Genomic DNA, 18,887 nt, shown 5'->3' on the forward strand with positions numbered 1-18,887 from the left:
TGGCCGACTAGGCTATCTAAACGCCTTTCACTCAAAACGACATTGTTTTGAACAAAATAACCTTAAATTGTTCAAACTCTATATGTTTTTTAGGTTAATATTTAATATTTTAGCATTAACTATTAAAGTATTAAATAGTTTATTATTATCAAGTCTTAAACAAATTTAAAAAAAATAAAAATATGCGGGCGCTTAGGCGCCTCCCGAGCGCCCGTGGAACGTTTAGCGATTTTTTCAACCATGTAAAATATTTAGTATAATTTAGAGTTTAAGTAGTATTGAAAAAAGTGAATATAAATATTTATATAATATTTTATAATTCTTCAAAATTTAATAATATGCATTGATATTATAATAGTTACTAAGAATTCGATCTTTAGCTTGATTAGTTGATTCTATGATAATACAATAATTTAAGAAAACTTACAATGCCGACATTAAATTTGCTGGCATGAAAATAACAATAGCATTGACATGTCGGAACATGTTGTCATGGCAATTGTGTTGTCAACTTTTGTTATTATTATTATTTTAAAAAACATTGGAAAGAAAATAAAAAAAAAATATTAGGAAAATGTTAAATTGATCCTAAATCTAACAAATAACGTAATTCAACCACTAAACTAAAAAAAAAAAAAAAAGTTCCAATAGAGTTATCTAAACCAACAAAATAGTGCAATTAGCTTAGGCTCTATTATTACCTATTAAGCAAATTACTAATTTCAATCCTCGATCACGTATGTGAGAAATGCTAGCAAGATGATCTATAGGGCCTAGCTTGATTTTATTTTTTAAACACATACTTCAAATATACTTCTCACAATCTTTTCATCAATTACTATTCTATCCATACGATATTTAAATTGAAACTTCAAAATTTTAATTGCATTTTTCAAATTGAGATATCCATTTACATTTTTATTAAAAACTTACAAATAAGATAATGAGGTGTTTGGTAAATAACTGTTAGTTTATTGGGTTAGTGAGTTTGACTAGTTAATAACATAGCTGATTATAGAAATATGCTTGGCAAATTAGCTGATAGTTGATAGCTGATTACATTCAAAATGACTTTTTCAAAAAAAAATTGATCGAAAAAATTGCTTTGAGTAGTCTTTTAAATTTTAACGTTTTCGAGCAATAAGTTATTACAAAAAACTAATTAATTAAACGCTTATATTGATTATTTAACCAAGTCAAATAATTAATAGTAGTTAAATAAATTAAAATTGATTTTTTTTGAAAAGGAAATAATTTTTTTTTAAAAATTGATTGATAAGCTAATTATGTTACCAAACAGACACAGTGCCACTATATTTCATCATTTGTCTCAATTAAATTAAATGATTGTTTTCAAAAAAATTAAATGATTGGTTGTGGGCTTCGGAGATTGTCATGAGCCCAGTCTTTGCGGCCCACTTTATTCAATCGGACTTGACCCGTCCCCATCACTCTCCCGCCGGAAAACTAATTATTCACAAACGTATCCGAAGAAATATCGCCGGAGAAAAACAGTCGAGAAATGCATCTCCGAAATCCACGGGGTCAATTTCTTCGCAAGCACTCTTCATAGCGAGTATTAATGTCTCCCTACAAATTTCGGTACACATTTTCCTGTTTTTTAATTGAAAATTTTTACCTGTCGTACACAGATTATATTCGTGTTATCATGATTCACGTTAATCTTCATTGCGGCGCGCTGTTGATTTAATGAACGCTCAAGTGTTGTTCTCAATGTCGTGGTAAAAAGCGTGACTTTTCATACAACACTGTGGCCTGTGGGTGTTATGAAAGAAAATAGTCTCAAATCTCAATGTGGTTGGTTTGCCCAAAGAGTGCTTTAATTTGCCTTTATCCATGAATGCCCCATTAATCTCAAAGTGTGAGACTGTGAGGATGCCTCCCTTTTAAGGAAAGGGAAAAGTGTATGTGGTGAGGTATATAGCATGTGGCTGCAATGAATATGTAACTAAATTATAACTCCTCCAATGATTGTGATTCTCTAATGTTCTTCTTCTTTAAGAAATATGGTACTATGTAGAGCCAATCACTGTTCTTGGCTGCTTGAGAGTCCCTATAGTTTGTACTAGCTAGTGGGAATGTGGGATCATGATGCTGCCAGCTTAAATGTGAATTTCTTTTGCTTGACTGTTAGTACTTTTTTTTTTAATCTACTATTTGGTTTGTCAATTTGGACAAAAAAGGAAGAATAGAAATAAGGTTTGTAGTATTTAATATGTCAAAATGGACAAAAAGGGAAGAGTGTAAATAAGAACATCTCTATTATTTAATTTCTCAAAACAGACAATCAACGATGAGTGAAAATAAGATTATGGTTTCAAAAAGTGTGCAGTTATTTGTGATGATTTTGTTTGCTTGTGTGACTGTTGTTGCTGGGAAGGAGGGGGTTGGGTGGGGTATTACTATAATTGGACCCCTTTTGCATTATAGTCTCTGCTTATCTTTTGTAAACTTCTGAGAAGCATCTAGGCAACTATGCCCCGCTTCCTGTTAAACTTTCCTTCAGCAAAGTAGTTGTATACTTTAGGATTAGCAAATAACATGTAAAATGGTAGTCAGTGGCATTTGGACTTGATAATTATTTCCATGCACTTTCTTTTTTCTTGGTTTTATTCATTGATCTTTAAATTATCTCCTCTCCTTTTGCTTGTGGGAAGTCCTCTCTAACTTCGCTTATTTTAAAAAGGAAAAAAAATGTCCTTCCTGACTTCACTTTCTAAAAAGCAAAAGCCTAGTTCTTTACTAGCATATTTATATTGTATGACTTACTAAGAAATGTGATAAAAAAAATAATAGCAATAATGAAATAAAAGGACGGTCTTGATGTATCTAAATGGAAATAAAATGGCCATGATGTCTGATTAAAGACTAGGAAAGTTTAACAAGGGGACTAGGGGAGTTTCAAAATCATGGTACTCTACTACTCTAGGTCTGCAGTTGGAAGGATTTTGATACACAATGCTATATGAAGGATATAATATTCACTGGGACCTAAATCTGGATGCAGCACTACTTTTCTTATACTTAAGATCAGAGCATGAGATTTGCCTAAATGTGCAATTTTTTTTGGGATTTGTAATGAAAACTTTTATTTGGGTTAGCATGCTATTTATTAATAATGAAGTTAGAAAAAAACAGTTTGCATTTGACTATGTCTTTACAACTACGTTTTTCACATTTATTACTAAGTGGACCAAATATACTGTGATATATATTCATGCACATTGTTCTAGTTTCTCTTTCAGTCTTATTTGTATTCTTATTTGTTTTTAATAGAAATTAAATACAGCCTGGTTCATCAAACCAGAAAAGCAAGCATGCGTATGCATGGGTCTGTAGTGCATTGACTCAACTCTTGGTAATTCATTGGTTTAATTGGGAGTTCCCAGAAATAAGGTAACAAACTAAAATATGGGAATTTCCCACAAAATGTGGTTACGTATGAAGATAGAGAAAAGAGAATAAGGTAATGATTTAATGTACAACATGGCTAAACATAGTAGGGCCACGGGCCACCAGCCTAAAGGCATGGTGCTATGCCCTTGATGTTTTGGAGAATTAATGTACAAACCACGCTACTATCAATCTTGTCCCTTACTCTTGGTTTCTGTAGTCTTATAGAGATGGGGAAGCTATGTGGTAATTCAAGAAGAGCTAAGAAAATCTACCTTTGTAAAAAATTCATTAAAATTTCTTCTAGCTTAATTCCATGAAACTATATTGTTTCCTAACTTGTAAGAAACTTCTGCAAAATGTGATTAAGCTCTATACACATTGGCTTGAGAAAAGTACTAGACAGAATGGAAGTAGCAATAGCTAGCAAGTTCTGAGCAAGAGTGAAGAGCTAGCAAAAGCAATAAGAAAAATACTCTGGGAGTCTGGGTGCTAGAAGTGAACAGCCAAAGGGAATCTTCCTTGTATGTATACAAGTAGTTATAATAGTTTGGTGTATCTTTTGTTGTTGAGTTGAGAAACAAAAGCTTGAAGGAATTGAAGTCCTCTAGTTGGTGCCCTCAAGAATATTTGCCTCTCTCATCTTTTGAAACCATTGCTAGTGTACTCTCCAAATGATTTGAATGTGTTTTTAATATTTGGTCCAGACACTTGCAGAACTTTGTTTTGTCACTATGAAATAATGCTCAATATGCCAAGTACAGAAGTTTGGATGGTTAACATCATTTTCACTCATTTGTTAACCCCATCTTTCCTTGTAATTAACCTGCAGATGGCACAATGGACTTTAGAAATCAATTTATCTGAAGAGCAAAGATCCACTGTTAGCAGGTTCCTGAGTGTAATGGTGTTTGTTGCCAAGCCATTGTGCTAATTTGGGTCTCTAATCACTTTAAACATGCATTTTTTTTTCCTTCTTTCTTTTTTGAAGGAAAGCTAGTTTTGTGACTTGTGAATGTTATGATTAAGTGGGGTCCTTTTATTGGAGCCTGATGTCATTGAGGCCTCATCTTTCCTGGGAAAAAAGCGGAAGAAGTTAAAAAAATTAATTTTTTTTTCAAAAAAAAGATAGGAAGAAAAGGAGAAAAGGATATGAAGTTGCCATGAAATAGGGCATTATTGTATTGCTACAATGCAATACAGAACTCTAGTTCTTTATGGAAGAAAATTGAGAAAAACTGAAAAAGGATATGTGTTTTTTAAAAATTTACTTTCATTGGTTTGAGAGTTTCATAGAAAGTTACCAATGTCTTGGAACTGTTGGTTTCTGAAAAAAAACTATGCACTTGCCCCATCATAAGGGGTTTCCACAATGCTTGCTTACTCATCAAATTCCATGCATGTCTTGTCATATTGCTTTTATAACTGTTCCTTCTTTGCTTTTTTGCTCTTGATATTTATTGTCACTATTGGTAAAAACAACTATATTCACAGTGATAGCCTCATAAGATTTCTGTCGCGTTGTGGAAATCTTGTAGGCCATCACCCAGAGGAGAAGCTAAGCATTTTTGTTGGTGGACATTGTAACTGGAGGAAAGGATGGAGTTGCAGACTTGCAGTTGCGTCGTGGGAGAGACTTGTTTCCCACTTCAAAAGCTAAGCAGTAAGTTTTCTTTGGTGGAAATTGTTGCTGAAGTTCCATCTTTCTTCCCTCCCCAGATTCATTTTGTCGGGTGCTGTTTATGTTTTATCCTTTTCATTCTTGTCCATTGATGCATAAAACATGATTTTTCTCAAAAATATTCTCAGGCAGCTAGCACTAGGGCAGTATTCCCATGAATAGATTCCTTTCTTACTTTGGTTTATGTGTTTTGGCAAGTTGGCCAAATCTTTAGCCTTTAGGGAGAGCTTTTATTAGCACAATATGTAAAGTCGAGTTTTCTAGACATGTATTTGATGATAGTTGGAAGTCGAATATGATATTAAAAGTTTAAAACATACTAGTTTATTGTACTAAGGTTAGTTATTCAGATTGTTGTACTATTAATAAGAAAAGAAAACACTCACCCTATACAAAACTCAATTGATTGACCAATCTAAAGTAAAGTGAATAGACTACATTTCTCACAGTCTCAATGTACAAGTACTATGAGAAATTCAAGACTGTTGACATAAATCCCATGATTTACTTCAACAAAACTCTAGGACAAAAGTATATACAAATTTTTAGATTTAGGGTGCAATACTTTCATTGAATGATCCAATTGTTTGATTAAGATAAACTAAATATCGCCCACATAGGCAGTTCAGTTGGTCACTAAGGTGAAGTTTGGGAAGAATGATAAACTAAATATTAGAGAATTTGTATGTTTTGGGTATAGCCAATGGAGTTTGCTCTCCTCTTGGGCTGTGTTATAATGGTTGATTAGGAATGTGAGATATTGTTCTTTGGAATAATATCTTTTAGTGAAAAAAGTGTGTGAATTTGTTTATGAATCTAAACAGTACATTCACTACACAAAAAGTGAAGATAGACCATTAAAGAATAAAAAAAAGGGCCAAAAAGGGTAACAAAGCTATAGTGCAGCTTCATTTTCAGGTGCCCAATTACTCACTCTCTACATAGTAAAATGTGCTTAGGAATGGCATCAATTCTCCACCATACACTAATCTTTCACATTTTGGGATGTCATTTCACCAAGAAAAACCCATACAACAATAATTATGCCCATAATTCCACAACTAATACAACTTTTGTCATAACCAAACATCCCATGGGACCAATGAAAGTGCTACAACAGTGTGGGTATAGTTCCAACCTCATCCATGTTTAGTCATGGCAACTTGGTCTAAAGATTCTTTGGAAATTATATTGGAAAAATAATGAATATTCTATATTATTATTATTTGACAACTTTTACCTTGTGCTCATCATATTCTTGTAGTGACACTCATTAAGAAATCCAATCTTAATTGAATTGCTCAATGTAACCGCACCAATTTAATATAGAATATACTACCAATAATATATTGTAATTATTTCTATCTTTTGCTAAGGGTTGAATTTTGTATGGTTGATAAAGTCAACTTTCTTTCTTTATGGAACTTTTATATATCCTGCATCATCAAATATTATGGCATGTAATGATTGTATGATCAAAATGTTTTCTAAACTACTAATGTGCTATACCCTAACGCTTGGTTTTAGTTCAGTTAAGATCAAAGACTAATATAATAGTTGTTCTTGTGAGAAATAAGAATACATCTCATTTATCCATTTAAAAAAATGAATGGATGAAGATTTTGACTTTAAAAAAATGTTGTGGATTTATGTAAATATATAGAAGTTTGAATGAATAAATCATGGGTATTTACCTAAGATAATGTTATGTGTTGGGCTTCTAGATCTTAAAAATTAGTAAGGCCAAAACGATATAGGTTTGGACTAAAACAATGTGGATTTTCGTAAAATGATGTGAGTTTATCTCAAACTGTTGCATGACATTTATTATTATTATTATTATTTTTAATTTTTGTAAATTTTACAAAACAGTACAGTTAATGTTATTTTTCTCCAAAATTATGTTGTTTTTCTTCCCGATAGTACAATGAAAGTTATTGTCATTTATTTAAGTATCTTTTTTCAAAGTTTTGTAATAAAAGAACAATATTTATTCTTATTTTTCACATGAAAATCTATTATCATTTTATTTTGATTCTATGTTTATATGTGTAGTTTCACGTGTTTACAAATACTTTATTCTTAAGCTTTGAAGTTGAGATTTAAAAAAATCATTTAATTTGGTACGTGATAATAATATTTTCATGTGTTGTTTAACCGGTCAAAAAAGGCATGCCATGCACTTGTAGTTGAGATGATGAAGAATTGATAATGAGGTAAACTTGAACCAATCAACTTATGAACATTACTTGTCTCCAATGATTGAAATTCTAATCTTATGTGGAGAAAGTTTTAAGAAACAAGTATTTATCACTATGACACTATTAATTCTTTTCCTCATGAATAAAGGTTCATTACTTGGAAATGAAAATATCATTTTATTTTTTCATGTAAAATGAAAAAAAAATCAAATCATGTAGTAATTATATAAAACTATAAAAAGGAATAAACTTATGTAAATGGAGAACGAAACAGAATAACAAATCGTCTTATTCTGCCCCTGATGATCTTAAAGACGCTCTAGAGTGGAGGATGGTTATTGTTTAGCTGAGTATTTTTTCAATGGGTTTCTCCCTCCACTTGATTCAAAATAATAATAATAATAATAATAAGTGACGCATCAAAGTTAAATAGCTAGTAAAATTCTGTGGTTAAAGTGTAAATATTAATAAAGAGGGACCCAAGTGGTTTTCTGCTAAAGCTTGGGGGTCAAAGTAAAATTATCCCCAAAAAAAAAATACAGAAGTGAAAAATACTAGGGAAACATCCTCAGGCAGTCCATATCCACGCGCAACAAACACGCGTGAGACTCACGAACAAGTCACGGGACAGACAAGTGCGGGCTGTACTTTAAACGCCAGGCATCAACCACTGCGCTTTTCCTAACTGCTCCCCATATTCCACGCGCCGTGTCGACGCGTGACCATGCGCCCAGTAAGCGTGCAAGATTTCAGAGTACAACCAAGAAAAGCCTCCAACCTGCAAACATCACATAGGTGGAGCTTTCGTTTCTTACCATTTTTTTTTTTTCTCTCTTCTTCTCTGTATTCATCATTAACCAACGAACAAAACCCACCGCTCTCTTCATTTTCTCTCCTCCCTGAAAACCCTAATTTTCTCTCCCCCTGTTTGTCTCTCGTCTCGCAGGTATTTTCCCGTCTGTGTTGCTTTGACGATATGTATCGTGTGTATATCATGGCTAATATATGGACATTTATACGCAGAATGTCTTTAGTTTCAGATCTGCTGCTGGGATTTTTGTATCTTGATGTTTTGTTGGGTATATTTGAATAAAGTTTGGATTTTTACGTGGGTAGAATATGCACCTCGTAATTATGGAGATGTCCTTGATTGTGATTATTGGAGTACGGAGTTTGTTGAGTGTGGTTTGCTTGGGTTGTTCATGGAATTTGGATAGGAAATTGTAGAATGTGGGGGTTGGTCTAAATGCCAAATGTGGGTCTATGGGTCTGTGCTGCTGTCTTTTGGTCTTTTCTTGTAGGTTTCTATACTTTACAGTTGGTTCATTGAATTTTCCAGCTTGAAGCCAAGTGTCATTCCTGATTGGTTTAACTGGTATATAACCAGTGCATGTAGGGGTGAATGTATTTGTGTTGATATGTTCTACCTATTACCTTGGGATGGGTGGTCTTTTCTCTTTGGAGGGAATTTTTAGCGTTTGCTTTTCTTGTTTGTTTGTTTGTTTTAGCCAATTAGCAATTAGTTTGGCAATTTTGCTGAATCTCTGTGCAATTTTTTTGTTTTATTTTGTTTTATCTTTTTTTGGTGAACATGAGCATTTTTGTAGTTACAGGCAGAAAAACCGGGGGGATGGGGGAGGGGGGCATGAAGAAATTCCAAATTTTTAGCAGTTGTTGTGAATGTGTTGAAACAGGTTGCTCCAAATAAAGTTCCATCTTCACTTGTCATGTTATTTGGAGCTGGGCATTGGATTCAGATATAGTGGAATGCATCTGACACAATTGAATCAAAATTTAACCATAACTTAAATTTAGACTTCTTACATCAAATTTAATTTTATTTTTAATGTCTTTTGGAAATTCATTTGAGGTGCCATTGTGGGACATGGCCACATGTCTCTCTCATTCAATTCATATAAGCTCAATGCTAAATAACTTTAATCTCCTAGTAGGAGTCTGGAAAAAAGTATCTTTATCATTCTACTCCATATTAGTTATTCCTATTTACACCAGTTCTGCATTATATATGTTATTGGAGGTGATTTTATTGAAATGTTATGGTTTCACATGATATAAAATGTATGCATTACTTGAAACTTCACAATTTGAAATTCTGGCAATTGTATTGTATTGAATTATATTATCAAACAGACAAACACTCAAACTTGATGATCCTGGAGTTTGAAAGTATGCACGTGGTATGGGAAACCTTTTGCTATTAGTGCAAACTGTTTGAAAATTTCAAATAAGTTATAAGTGGCATAGTAAGTATTTGATGTCTATACATTGAGCTACCCAATTTGCAAACATAATGATATGCTGCATAAACATTTGACTTTTGCAGGGAGGGTTTGATTGGCAATTTTAGCTGCTTTTCTCAACATGGATCTGGAAGATAGGTTTCTTGTTAAAGGTGAGCTATTCCCTCATGTTCTTGTAGTTTGGAAGTTATATACATTTCTCTTGATTTGGCATTGGTAGTATACCCTGCTTTCTGAACTATAACCTTAAAAATTGAAGAAAAAAATTTACTTTTCTGTATATGGATTTCCTTGAGCCACATTATATATGCATTTTGGCCCCTGATAAAATTTGTGTTTGGGTTGTCTAGATTCCTCCTTCATGTCCTTATGAGGAACTTGTGGCTTTTGAGTTTGATATATTGCTTTTTCTTAAAAAGAAAAAAAAAATCATATACATTCTTCTTTCTGCCTTTTCTCCAATTATTTTCCCTTCTTTGTTATGGCAGGATTCCTTGACCAATCTTAGCCCTGGGCTTACTAGTACTGCTAATGTGCTTACTTTGCCACGGGAAGGTGGGAACCAAGACTCTTGGCTCCTATTTTGTTGCCTCCCTTGTTTCATAATTTTTTCAACCATAAACTTGAAGAAAATTTGTTTATTTTTTTTAAAATATTAAATTTGCTTAAAATGTCTTTGTGATAATTGATCTTTGTGTTTTTGACATAAAACTAGGACCAGGAAGATTTCTTCCTCTCTCTGCCAATACTACTATACTAGCTTGAAATGGTGCTTCTCAAGCTCCCTTTATTTTATTTTTTTGTGTGTTGGTGGGGGATCCCTAATATAGGTTATGATGGCCATGCAAAGTTTTTCTTAGAGTGTCTGCTAGGCAGTCTTTCTGTATGTGTGGAATGATAAATTTCAAGGCTTATCCATGGGTGATAAAGAAGTGTTTGAATGTAAGACTTGATAAATTTCATTTTTAACACTAGACCAAACTCCTTTTCTTGTCTCCATACTTGGAAATGTTTCAAATAGCGTTTTGCTTTCTTAACTGTTGTTTTATGTTCTTAATTATCCATTCTTTTTTATTACTTGTAATACAAGGTTAGCCTATGCCTTCCTTGAAAGTTTAAATATATCAGAATATTTCTCATATACAAATATAAGCTTTCATGACCTTCATCCCCATTATAGTTTGAGTTTCTTTGAAATGATTAATTGTTGAACCTTCAAAGCCATGTAAAGGCAAATATTACCTCTTAAACCAGAATGCAGGATCATAGTTTAAGAGTTTCCTTTATAAAGTTGAAGCAGGTGCAGTAGTTTTCATAGGCTTGAGTTGATTTTTTTTTTTTTTTTTTTTGAAAAGTAGGCTTGAATTGATTAAGACAGCTGCTGATTACATTAATCCTGGGACGGTGAAGTTTAGATTGCTCATTAATTTTGTTTGTAAAGGTGGAGAAAAGATATAAATTGCCAAATGCATTTAACATAGTTTATCCTCATGTGCTTTATTTGGAGGTCTGCAATGTGAATGCTCCCAAACGTATGTTTTGACTTCAAATTTTGAGGATCACATCTATTTTATCTTAGCCTCTTTAGATGTACACATAACTAAGAGAAAAAAGATGGCTGCCATAAATTTTGAAATTTATTGAATTGATTTCCTAGTACTGCTTTAGTTATTGGAGTATTGACTTTAGAAATGTACTGGCCTACTGGGAGTGTTTTCTCATATGCAATAAATGCAAAAGATTAGTGGCAGTGATTATCTTTTATTTTTGTTGAGGTTATTTGATCATACCTTTACCCCTTTAGGCTTTGGTAGATCACATTTTGAAGGAATTCAGCCCGGTATGTTTTCTGCATACAATTTAGTTCATCCAAGTTTATAAGGATTTATGTCCTTAACACAAAGCTGAAAGGTTGTAAGCATCATTTTTACAGTACATTATATAAGACAAGTACTACAAAGTTGTTTTGTGTGAACCTCTAGGGCCATTGGTCTTTCTACATCTGTTGCTATTTGTTTTGATTTAGGTATGGACAATCTACTTGTATTCATTATTCTCAGTTAATCCTCTTTGGTCCTGCCAATTAGATCATAAGCACAGTTTTTAACTTTTTATAAACCCTAATGTGTGGCCAAAGTTTTGCCATGCCATCTTGTGATTACAAAACCTCTTATCGATTGCGCAATTTACAATGTTGCTGTCAACACTTGTATGTTCGCTTTGTGTCTGGATCTATTTAATGTATAGCCTACTACAGAGATCTTATGCTTGGATCAAGATATTGGATTCAACGATTCAAAATCTGTTGTTCTTCAACTCTTTTGGGATCATCAAATTTTAGAGAAAGTACCTTTGAGAGTTTAGTGAATTCATCTATATCAGGTAATTCTGTTCTGAGGTGTTTCCACTTTGAAAGACTATACTAAATGAAATAGCAGCTTATGTATTCAGCTTTCTGAATCAAAACAAGTGCTTGCTGGTTTCACTTTAATTATCACAACCCCCTTAAACTTCGTACTTGTTTTTGTGTTATTTTTGTTATGAAAATTGTACATTTACTCTTCATTTCCTGATTATTAAGTGATTCCATATGTTCATTTACTAAAATGTATGGCACTTCACAAATGAATGTATTCTTAATCAGTTTCTATTATTTAGGCAAATAGAACTTTGTGTATAGTTTCTTAAGATGTACTCCGTAATTTTTATCGTAAATATTGACTTTAATTGTATAAGAAGTTAAATAAAGATTTAGTGAAATTAACCAAATAAATAATAAAAGTGGCAGTTTTTATTGGCTAATGGGTGTATTTGAATATTTATTATATATCACATATAATTTCATTACTGTTATTCTATGTATTTGAAAAATCTTGTAACATCCAGTTATTATATGAATATGTGGGATGATTCGGAATCCAATTATAGTTAAATTAATAAAATCAAAAGAAAAACAAACATTTAAGGATAATTTTTGTTCACTATAATAGAATAACCCTAACACACTTTTATATGTAGTATAGCATTAACGTGAGATCTTGTGCATCCTCTAATATGATTTCTTCTGTGCTGGAATCTGCATTCATGCTACTGCTACTTTTGAAATTGGATGACAGCGAAACCTCATCCCCTCTTTCCTTTTTTGTATCGTTGACACTGAAAATAATGATTAATAACTTGCGTGCGGTAGCCGGTAGGAAAACCTAATCTTTGGTTATAATTTTTCCGTTGTAGAATTTCTGAAAATAATTCAGACCTATATCTCTAATCCAAATCTTCGGCTTTGGTGGGGACTCTTGTATGCTTGTATTTCAGAAAATATTTCCCCATCTCACTTTAAGTGAGGCACAACTGGAAGCTCCACTATTTGCTTTATTTTTATTTATTTATTTTTCTCTTTTAATTCTTGTTTAACCCTTTTTTTCATCAAGCATTCAGTTACGCACTTTATGCAGAAAAAAAAAAAAGAAGAAATAAATGAGTTGGCCAAAGGAATACTTAGGAAGTGATATAACATAATTTTGTTTGGATCTTGCACCACTTATTAACTATTCACAGAATCTGATTTTGGATGCCAACAAGTTATACAAATATTCTGCATGTGATGTGAAAATTCCATTGCATATCAGAACATTATCTTCAATGAAATTTGAAAGTTTTCAAACTCCAAAAAAGTAGTTCATGCAATTACTAAAAATAGGTGGTATGGAATAGACTTTGAAATCCGAGACTATTTGTGACATCTTTTATTTCAGTTTCAGGCATTCAAAGTCTTTCTTCCAGTGTCCACAGCACTCCAGAGAAAAATGGAAATTCAGATGATTCATCCAGAAGTCCAGATTCACTCCAAAAATCCCTGAACTCTGGTATAGCGAAAGATCTTTCTCACCCAAGCTTCAATAAGGAAAAGAAGAAATTGGGTTCATCAACGTGCAAAATGATCATCGAGCATCCAGCAAAGCCAAGCAAGAAAACGTTGAAGAGTCAGGAGCTAAAAAGGCCATCTTCTAGCCCCAGAGATCATCATCCTTCAAGAAAGCAGCAAAGGAAGGGGGAAAACCCTGTCCGAATACCTCCATCCGCTGGCCATTGTGCAGATGTTAAATGTTCGAATTCATGGATCTGTAAAAACTCTGCTTGCCGAGCAACTATTTCAATGGATGACACGTTCTGTAAGAGATGCTCTTGCTGCATCTGCCACTTGTTTGATGATAACAAGGATCCGAGTCTTTGGTTGGAATGCACATCAGAGTCTGGTCAAGGAGAATCCTGTGGCTTAACTTGCCATATTGAGTGTGCTCTCCAGCGAGGAAAGGTAGGGGTTGTTGAGCTTGGACAACTAATGCAGCTGGATGGGAGCTACTGCTGTGCTTCGTGTGGCAAAGTTTCGGGAATACTAAGGTAAATCTACCAATAACATGTGAAATTTTGCCCCATTATTAGTACATGGGTTTAAATTGAATTGTTTGGCATTGTGTGTTGAATGTTGGAATTCTAGGGATTTCTAGCTTTTTTTGTTTTTAGCTGGTTTTGAGTCTTTTTCCTGTTATTACTGAATTTCTGCAGATACTGGAAGAAACAACTTAGCATAGCAAAAGATGCTCGTCGTGTTGATATCCTGTGTTACAGAATATACTTGAGTTACCGACTCCTAGATGGAACTTCCAGATTTAAAGAACTACATGAAATCATTATAGAAGCCAAAGCCAAATTGGAAACGGAGGTGGGTCCGTTGGGTGGAGTTTCAGCAAATATGGCTCGAGGCATCGTTAGCAGGCTTTCTGTCGCGGGTGATGTGCAGTCTCTCTGCTCTCTTGCTATCGAGAAAGCTGATGAATGGCTTAACACAAAGTCTAGCGTTGTCCCTAATTGCAAAGGTACTAGAGATTTTCTATATTATGATATACAATGAATTATCGTGAAGACCATTCTTCATCGTCTTTTTTTTTTTTTTTTTTTTTTTTTTTTTTTGCGCTTTTTCTAGAGGGTTCACTGCCAGCAGCCTGCAAATTTCTTTTCGAGGAAGTGACGTCTTCTTCAGTTGTGATTGTATTGATAGAGCTGTCCAGTTCGTCATCAGAACGTGTCCAAGGCTACAAGCTTTGGTACTGTAGGGCTCGGGAAGACACTCACGCAAAAGAGCCCGTTTGTGTCTTTCCCAGAAGTCAGCGAAGGGTTTTGATATCGAATTTGAAGCCTTGCACCGAATACTCCTTCAGGATTGTCTCCTACACGGAGTCCAGTGACTTGGGACATTCCGAGGTTAAATGCTTTACAAAGAGCGTTGAGATAATTCACAGAAATTTGAGCTCGATAGCTCGGAATCATGGGAAGGACAGCCTAGATACTGGAGGAAGCTCTAGCGGAAAGGAAGACAACGAGGCTATGACAAGAATCGAGTCGGATTCTGGATTTAGGGTTCGAGACCTCGGGAAAATCTTAAGACTGGCATGGGCTCAACAGCAAGGCTGTTTAGACGGGTTCTGTGGAGTAGAAATACGAAAGTGCTGTGGAGGTTGTAATATCGTCAAACCCGAGAGTGTACAACAAGACCATAAACCTTCTGCATCTCGCCAGCTCGACTTAAATGTCGCTTCAGTTCCCGATTTGAATGAAGACTTAATCCTTCCCATCGATTCCTCTAGAGACGAAGATAACGAGTGCACTCTGAGGCAAACTGTCGAGGCAGATGATGCTGTCTCCCACGACAATCAACGCAACGGGGTTGCAAGGTCACATGGAAGCGGCGACTCCCAAAATTGGATCCATCCGCAGACCGGAGAAGCAACAGCCGTTGACTCCAAGGCGCAAGCGTCTCGAAAGAGAGCCGCTAGCAACTACGCCGAGCCACGCGACTCCGACAGCACTCTCATGAACGGATCGCCTATCCAAGTCCACAACGCTTCGGGGTGCTTGGACGAGAGCTTCGAATACTGCGTGAAGATCATCTGCTGGCTGGAATGCGAGGGCCACATTAACAAGGACTTCCGATTACAACTCCTCACCTGGTTTAGCCTGAGATCAACGGAACAGGAACGCAGGGTGGTTAGTACCTTTATTCAAACACTATTTGACGATCCGAGTAGCTTAGCCGGACAACTCATCGATTCGTTTTCTGACATCGTATCTTCTAAGAGGCCTCGCAACGGGTTTTGCAGTATGCTTTGGCATTAACCCCCCGCCCCCGCCAAAAGGGCGCCCAGGTTGGAGAAACAGCTAAACTTAATTTTAACCCTGATTTTGATCATATCATGTCAGATTGATTCTATTGCTCATTCTCTGTACAGGCAAAAACATTTAATTTTTTGTCAAGTTGCTAGTTGAAGTAATTCATTGGTATAGTGGACAAGCCTTAGCCTGTCCAGCTAAAAACATTCTGGGTATTTGTGTAGGCAGATCTATGACTTCCTCAGTGAGGGAAAGAGTTCAGATTCAAGAAAACTTACATTGTAGAAAACAATTTTCTTGTTTTTTTAGAGGCAGCATTTATTGGCTCAGCCAAAACTAATATTACTTTGTGCATTTTGGCAAGACAATAGTTGAATTTATGTTATAATCTTTGGAAGTCTTATGTTTATTCTCTGCATTTGCAATTCTTCCTGGATTCTGCTTTTCTGTAGTTGTGTGTGTAATTCTTGTCCACAAAAGATAAAATTTCCTCGACCCTAGGGTTCCACATCTTAGCTTGATGGGATAGGAATATAGGATAGTGGAGGTAAATTTTAGTGACTTAACAGTGGATTAAGAAATATTAAGGAAAAGAAAACTCACAAAATAGCATCTAAAATACTTAAAATTGATACTTCATTATTACAGGAGTTTGCTATTGTATCCTAATAACGTTGAATCTTAAACACACTAGAATTTCTTCTCCCTCTCTATATTATTGAGAATATTATCATTTATCATTTATATCTCATTTTCCATTCCTATCTATCCTTATAAATACATATCTTCATGTACTTCAAACATCATGATTATTCTCAGAACAATTGTTCTCATTTGGTATCAGTAGACTAAACAATCCATGGCTACAAACTATACAGAGAAAGAGAGAGAAATGCCGCTGCCACCACTAACCCTCGTCGTCGACCGTCTTCTTGCATCATCTTCCATATTGTCTATCCAATAACAGCCTTGAAAAATACCCTACAAACAGTCCATCACTTCATCTCAATGAAACATACTTCCTATCTTGACTGAGACTCTTTGTATCCTTATAAATACATCTCTTCATCATATACTTATATCATCAACGGATTGATCAATAATAAGATTATTCTCAGAATTATTGTTCTCATTTGGTATTAGTAGACAAAACGATCCATGGCTACAAGCCCTACAAAAAAAAAAAAAAAAAAAAAAATCGTTGCTGGACGGTGACATCACCTCTTCTTCTGGCATCATCTCTCGATATTGTCTATGCAACCACAATCCTGATAAATACCCTACAAACAGCCCATCACTTTATCTTCATTAAACATACTTCATCAAACTACATGTTATGGGAGACTCAACTTGTTCCCTTTCTCCTTAGTCAAAATCTCAGTGGATACGTTGAAGGCATGTTTTTATGTTTGGCTTCATTTATTAAGGCTTCGAATGAGTGTCTTGTTGTAGTTTCTCTCCGAATGAGTGTTCCGTTGTAGCTGTGCTCCGGATGAGTGCTCCGTTGTAGCTGCGGGCGCCCCGGTTGAGTGTTCCGTTATAACCAATCCTGAGGCCGATAATTTGGTCCATTAGGATTATTTTATTTTGTTTGTGATAAAGTAGCATCAAAGGAACTACAAAAAAACTACATCTTTACAAAAAGACCAACTCACTGGCATCTTCACCAAGTCACTAATCACATCAAGGCTAAATGATTTAAGTGACAAATTCAATGTTCTCTCTAGAGAACCTTAAACTTGAAGGGGCGTATTAGAATTTTGTATTCTAGGCATACCAGAATTCCTTCTCCCCTCCCTATGTATATATCAGTGTGTTGGTTTTGTGTAGATGGAATTGTATAATATTGCACTATTCCTTGTATACTAACTAGTTGATGATTAGCTATCTCAGATGACAACGTAGCTAAGCATCTGTCTGATATGATTATTAAACTTTTGAAAGAAACTTTAATAATATTTAAGATGTTGATGATCCACAACAAACAAATAATTACTTTTTCAATACAAGATTAAAGAAACATTTTACATAAAACAAAGCAACCTTAGCTTGACAATGTCATCAGATCAAAATTATTTTTTGTTGCTTATTTTATTTAATTCAGTTGTGTGGTTCATGGCTGTCTAACTGGCCATCTTAATAGTATTAAAAAAAAAAAAAAAAAACTGGCCATCTTAATTTAACCAGGTCTTTACACATTCACTTAATTAAATGCATAATAATACTTCTTAATTTAGGCAATGAACTTTAGAGGGATTTCCATGGAGGAATGTAAACCCTATGACCATAGTAGTAGAATTGATATGGTGAGGCCATGTTTAGAGTTTAGACCTGATTGAAAATCAAAACTTAGTACAAGACTTGATGATGGCTTGTCCAAATGGCTGAGTGAAATAAGATTAGGGGTTTGAGTTTTACTAAAAGTAATTTTATGTGAAGTATTTTTAGATTTTTATATTTAAGTGGAAAGTACTTGAATTGTTAAAGCATGAGGAGGGGTTACGTTCAAACACGCACATATGCAGCAACACTCTTGAATAAAAGATCTTGAAAAGGCTCAATCAAGATTCTACTGAATGAATCTGGTTTTGTGAGATGTTGAAACCAATATAATATCCCAAAAAATTATATATATATATATTCTAAAGTTGTTATTCTTATTTGAGTTAATTCCAGTGGAGGTCGCTTGTCTTTGGTAGCAATTTCAAATTTAGTCTCAAACTATCATTTTTGTCATTTAACACCCCATACTATCATATTTTGGGCAATTTTGATCTTTCCGATGACTTCTTCTCCTTCTTTACAACTTTAGCATGTGTTAAATAACTATTCTCAGACCTCCTCAATGTTTTGGGACTATGCCCCTCCTGACTTTGTAACTTCTTTATTACAGTAATAACTTTTATTTCAAAAAAAATGATAATCTAAAATTAAATTTAAAATTGTCACCTAAACAAATTACCTCCACTAAAACAAACTCTTCATATTTCTTTAAAGTATATTGTAGTTGAACTTATATCTTTTAGCCTTTAAATTCTAAAGCATAAATTGAATGATGTAAGACTTTAAAAATTTAATTCAATTTAATACACAACCAACAATAAGTTGAAAGAAGATGCAACTTGGGTGGACCACTTCCACGAGACCTTGCTAGCTTTTTGT

General features: G+C 34.3%; 1 protein-coding gene across 8 annotated transcripts; it reads left to right on the top strand.

The window, feature by feature from the left end:
- The first annotated feature begins 1,521 nt into the window (after positions 1-1,521).
- LOC116026818 (VIN3-like protein 1) lies at positions 1,522-16,134 on the top strand. Of its 8 annotated transcripts, XM_031268219.1 has the most exons (8): positions 8,135-8,242; positions 8,320-9,560; positions 9,641-9,709; positions 10,046-10,112; positions 11,815-11,939; positions 13,313-13,958; positions 14,124-14,434; positions 14,542-16,134. In XM_031268219.1, the coding sequence occupies exons 5-8, from the start codon at positions 11,822-11,824 to the stop codon at positions 15,729-15,731; spliced, it is 2,265 nt and encodes a 754-aa protein (XP_031124079.1). In that variant the 5' UTR covers positions 8,135-8,242; positions 8,320-9,560; positions 9,641-9,709; positions 10,046-10,112; positions 11,815-11,821; the 3' UTR covers positions 15,732-16,134. The 8 variants fall into 8 exon arrangements, with proteins under 8 accessions (XP_031124086.1, XP_031124085.1, XP_031124079.1 ...); XM_031268226.1 differs by lacking the exons at positions 8,135-8,242; positions 8,320-9,560; positions 10,046-10,112; positions 11,815-11,939 and adding exons at positions 1,522-1,602; positions 4,247-4,305; positions 4,953-5,077; XM_031268218.1 differs by lacking the exon at positions 10,046-10,112.
- Positions 16,135-18,887: the final 2,753 nt, after the last annotated feature.

This window comes from Ipomoea triloba, chromosome 8, assembly GCF_003576645.1.
Source record: "Ipomoea triloba cultivar NCNSP0323 chromosome 8, ASM357664v1".
NCBI classification, from domain to species: domain Eukaryota; kingdom Viridiplantae; phylum Streptophyta; class Magnoliopsida; order Solanales; family Convolvulaceae; genus Ipomoea; species Ipomoea triloba.

Coding starts and splice junctions, on each gene's coding strand:
- LOC116026818 (XM_031268219.1), top strand. CDS start 11,822: ATGCTTGGATCAAGATATTGGATTCAACGATTCAAAATCTGTTGTTCT. Junction 11,940..13,312: donor AGTGAATTCATCTATATCAG/GTAATTCTGTTC, acceptor CTTTTATTTCAG/TTTCAGGCATTCAAAGTCTT. Junction 13,959..14,123: donor AAAGTTTCGGGAATACTAAG/GTAAATCTACCA, acceptor GAATTTCTGCAG/ATACTGGAAGAAACAACTTA.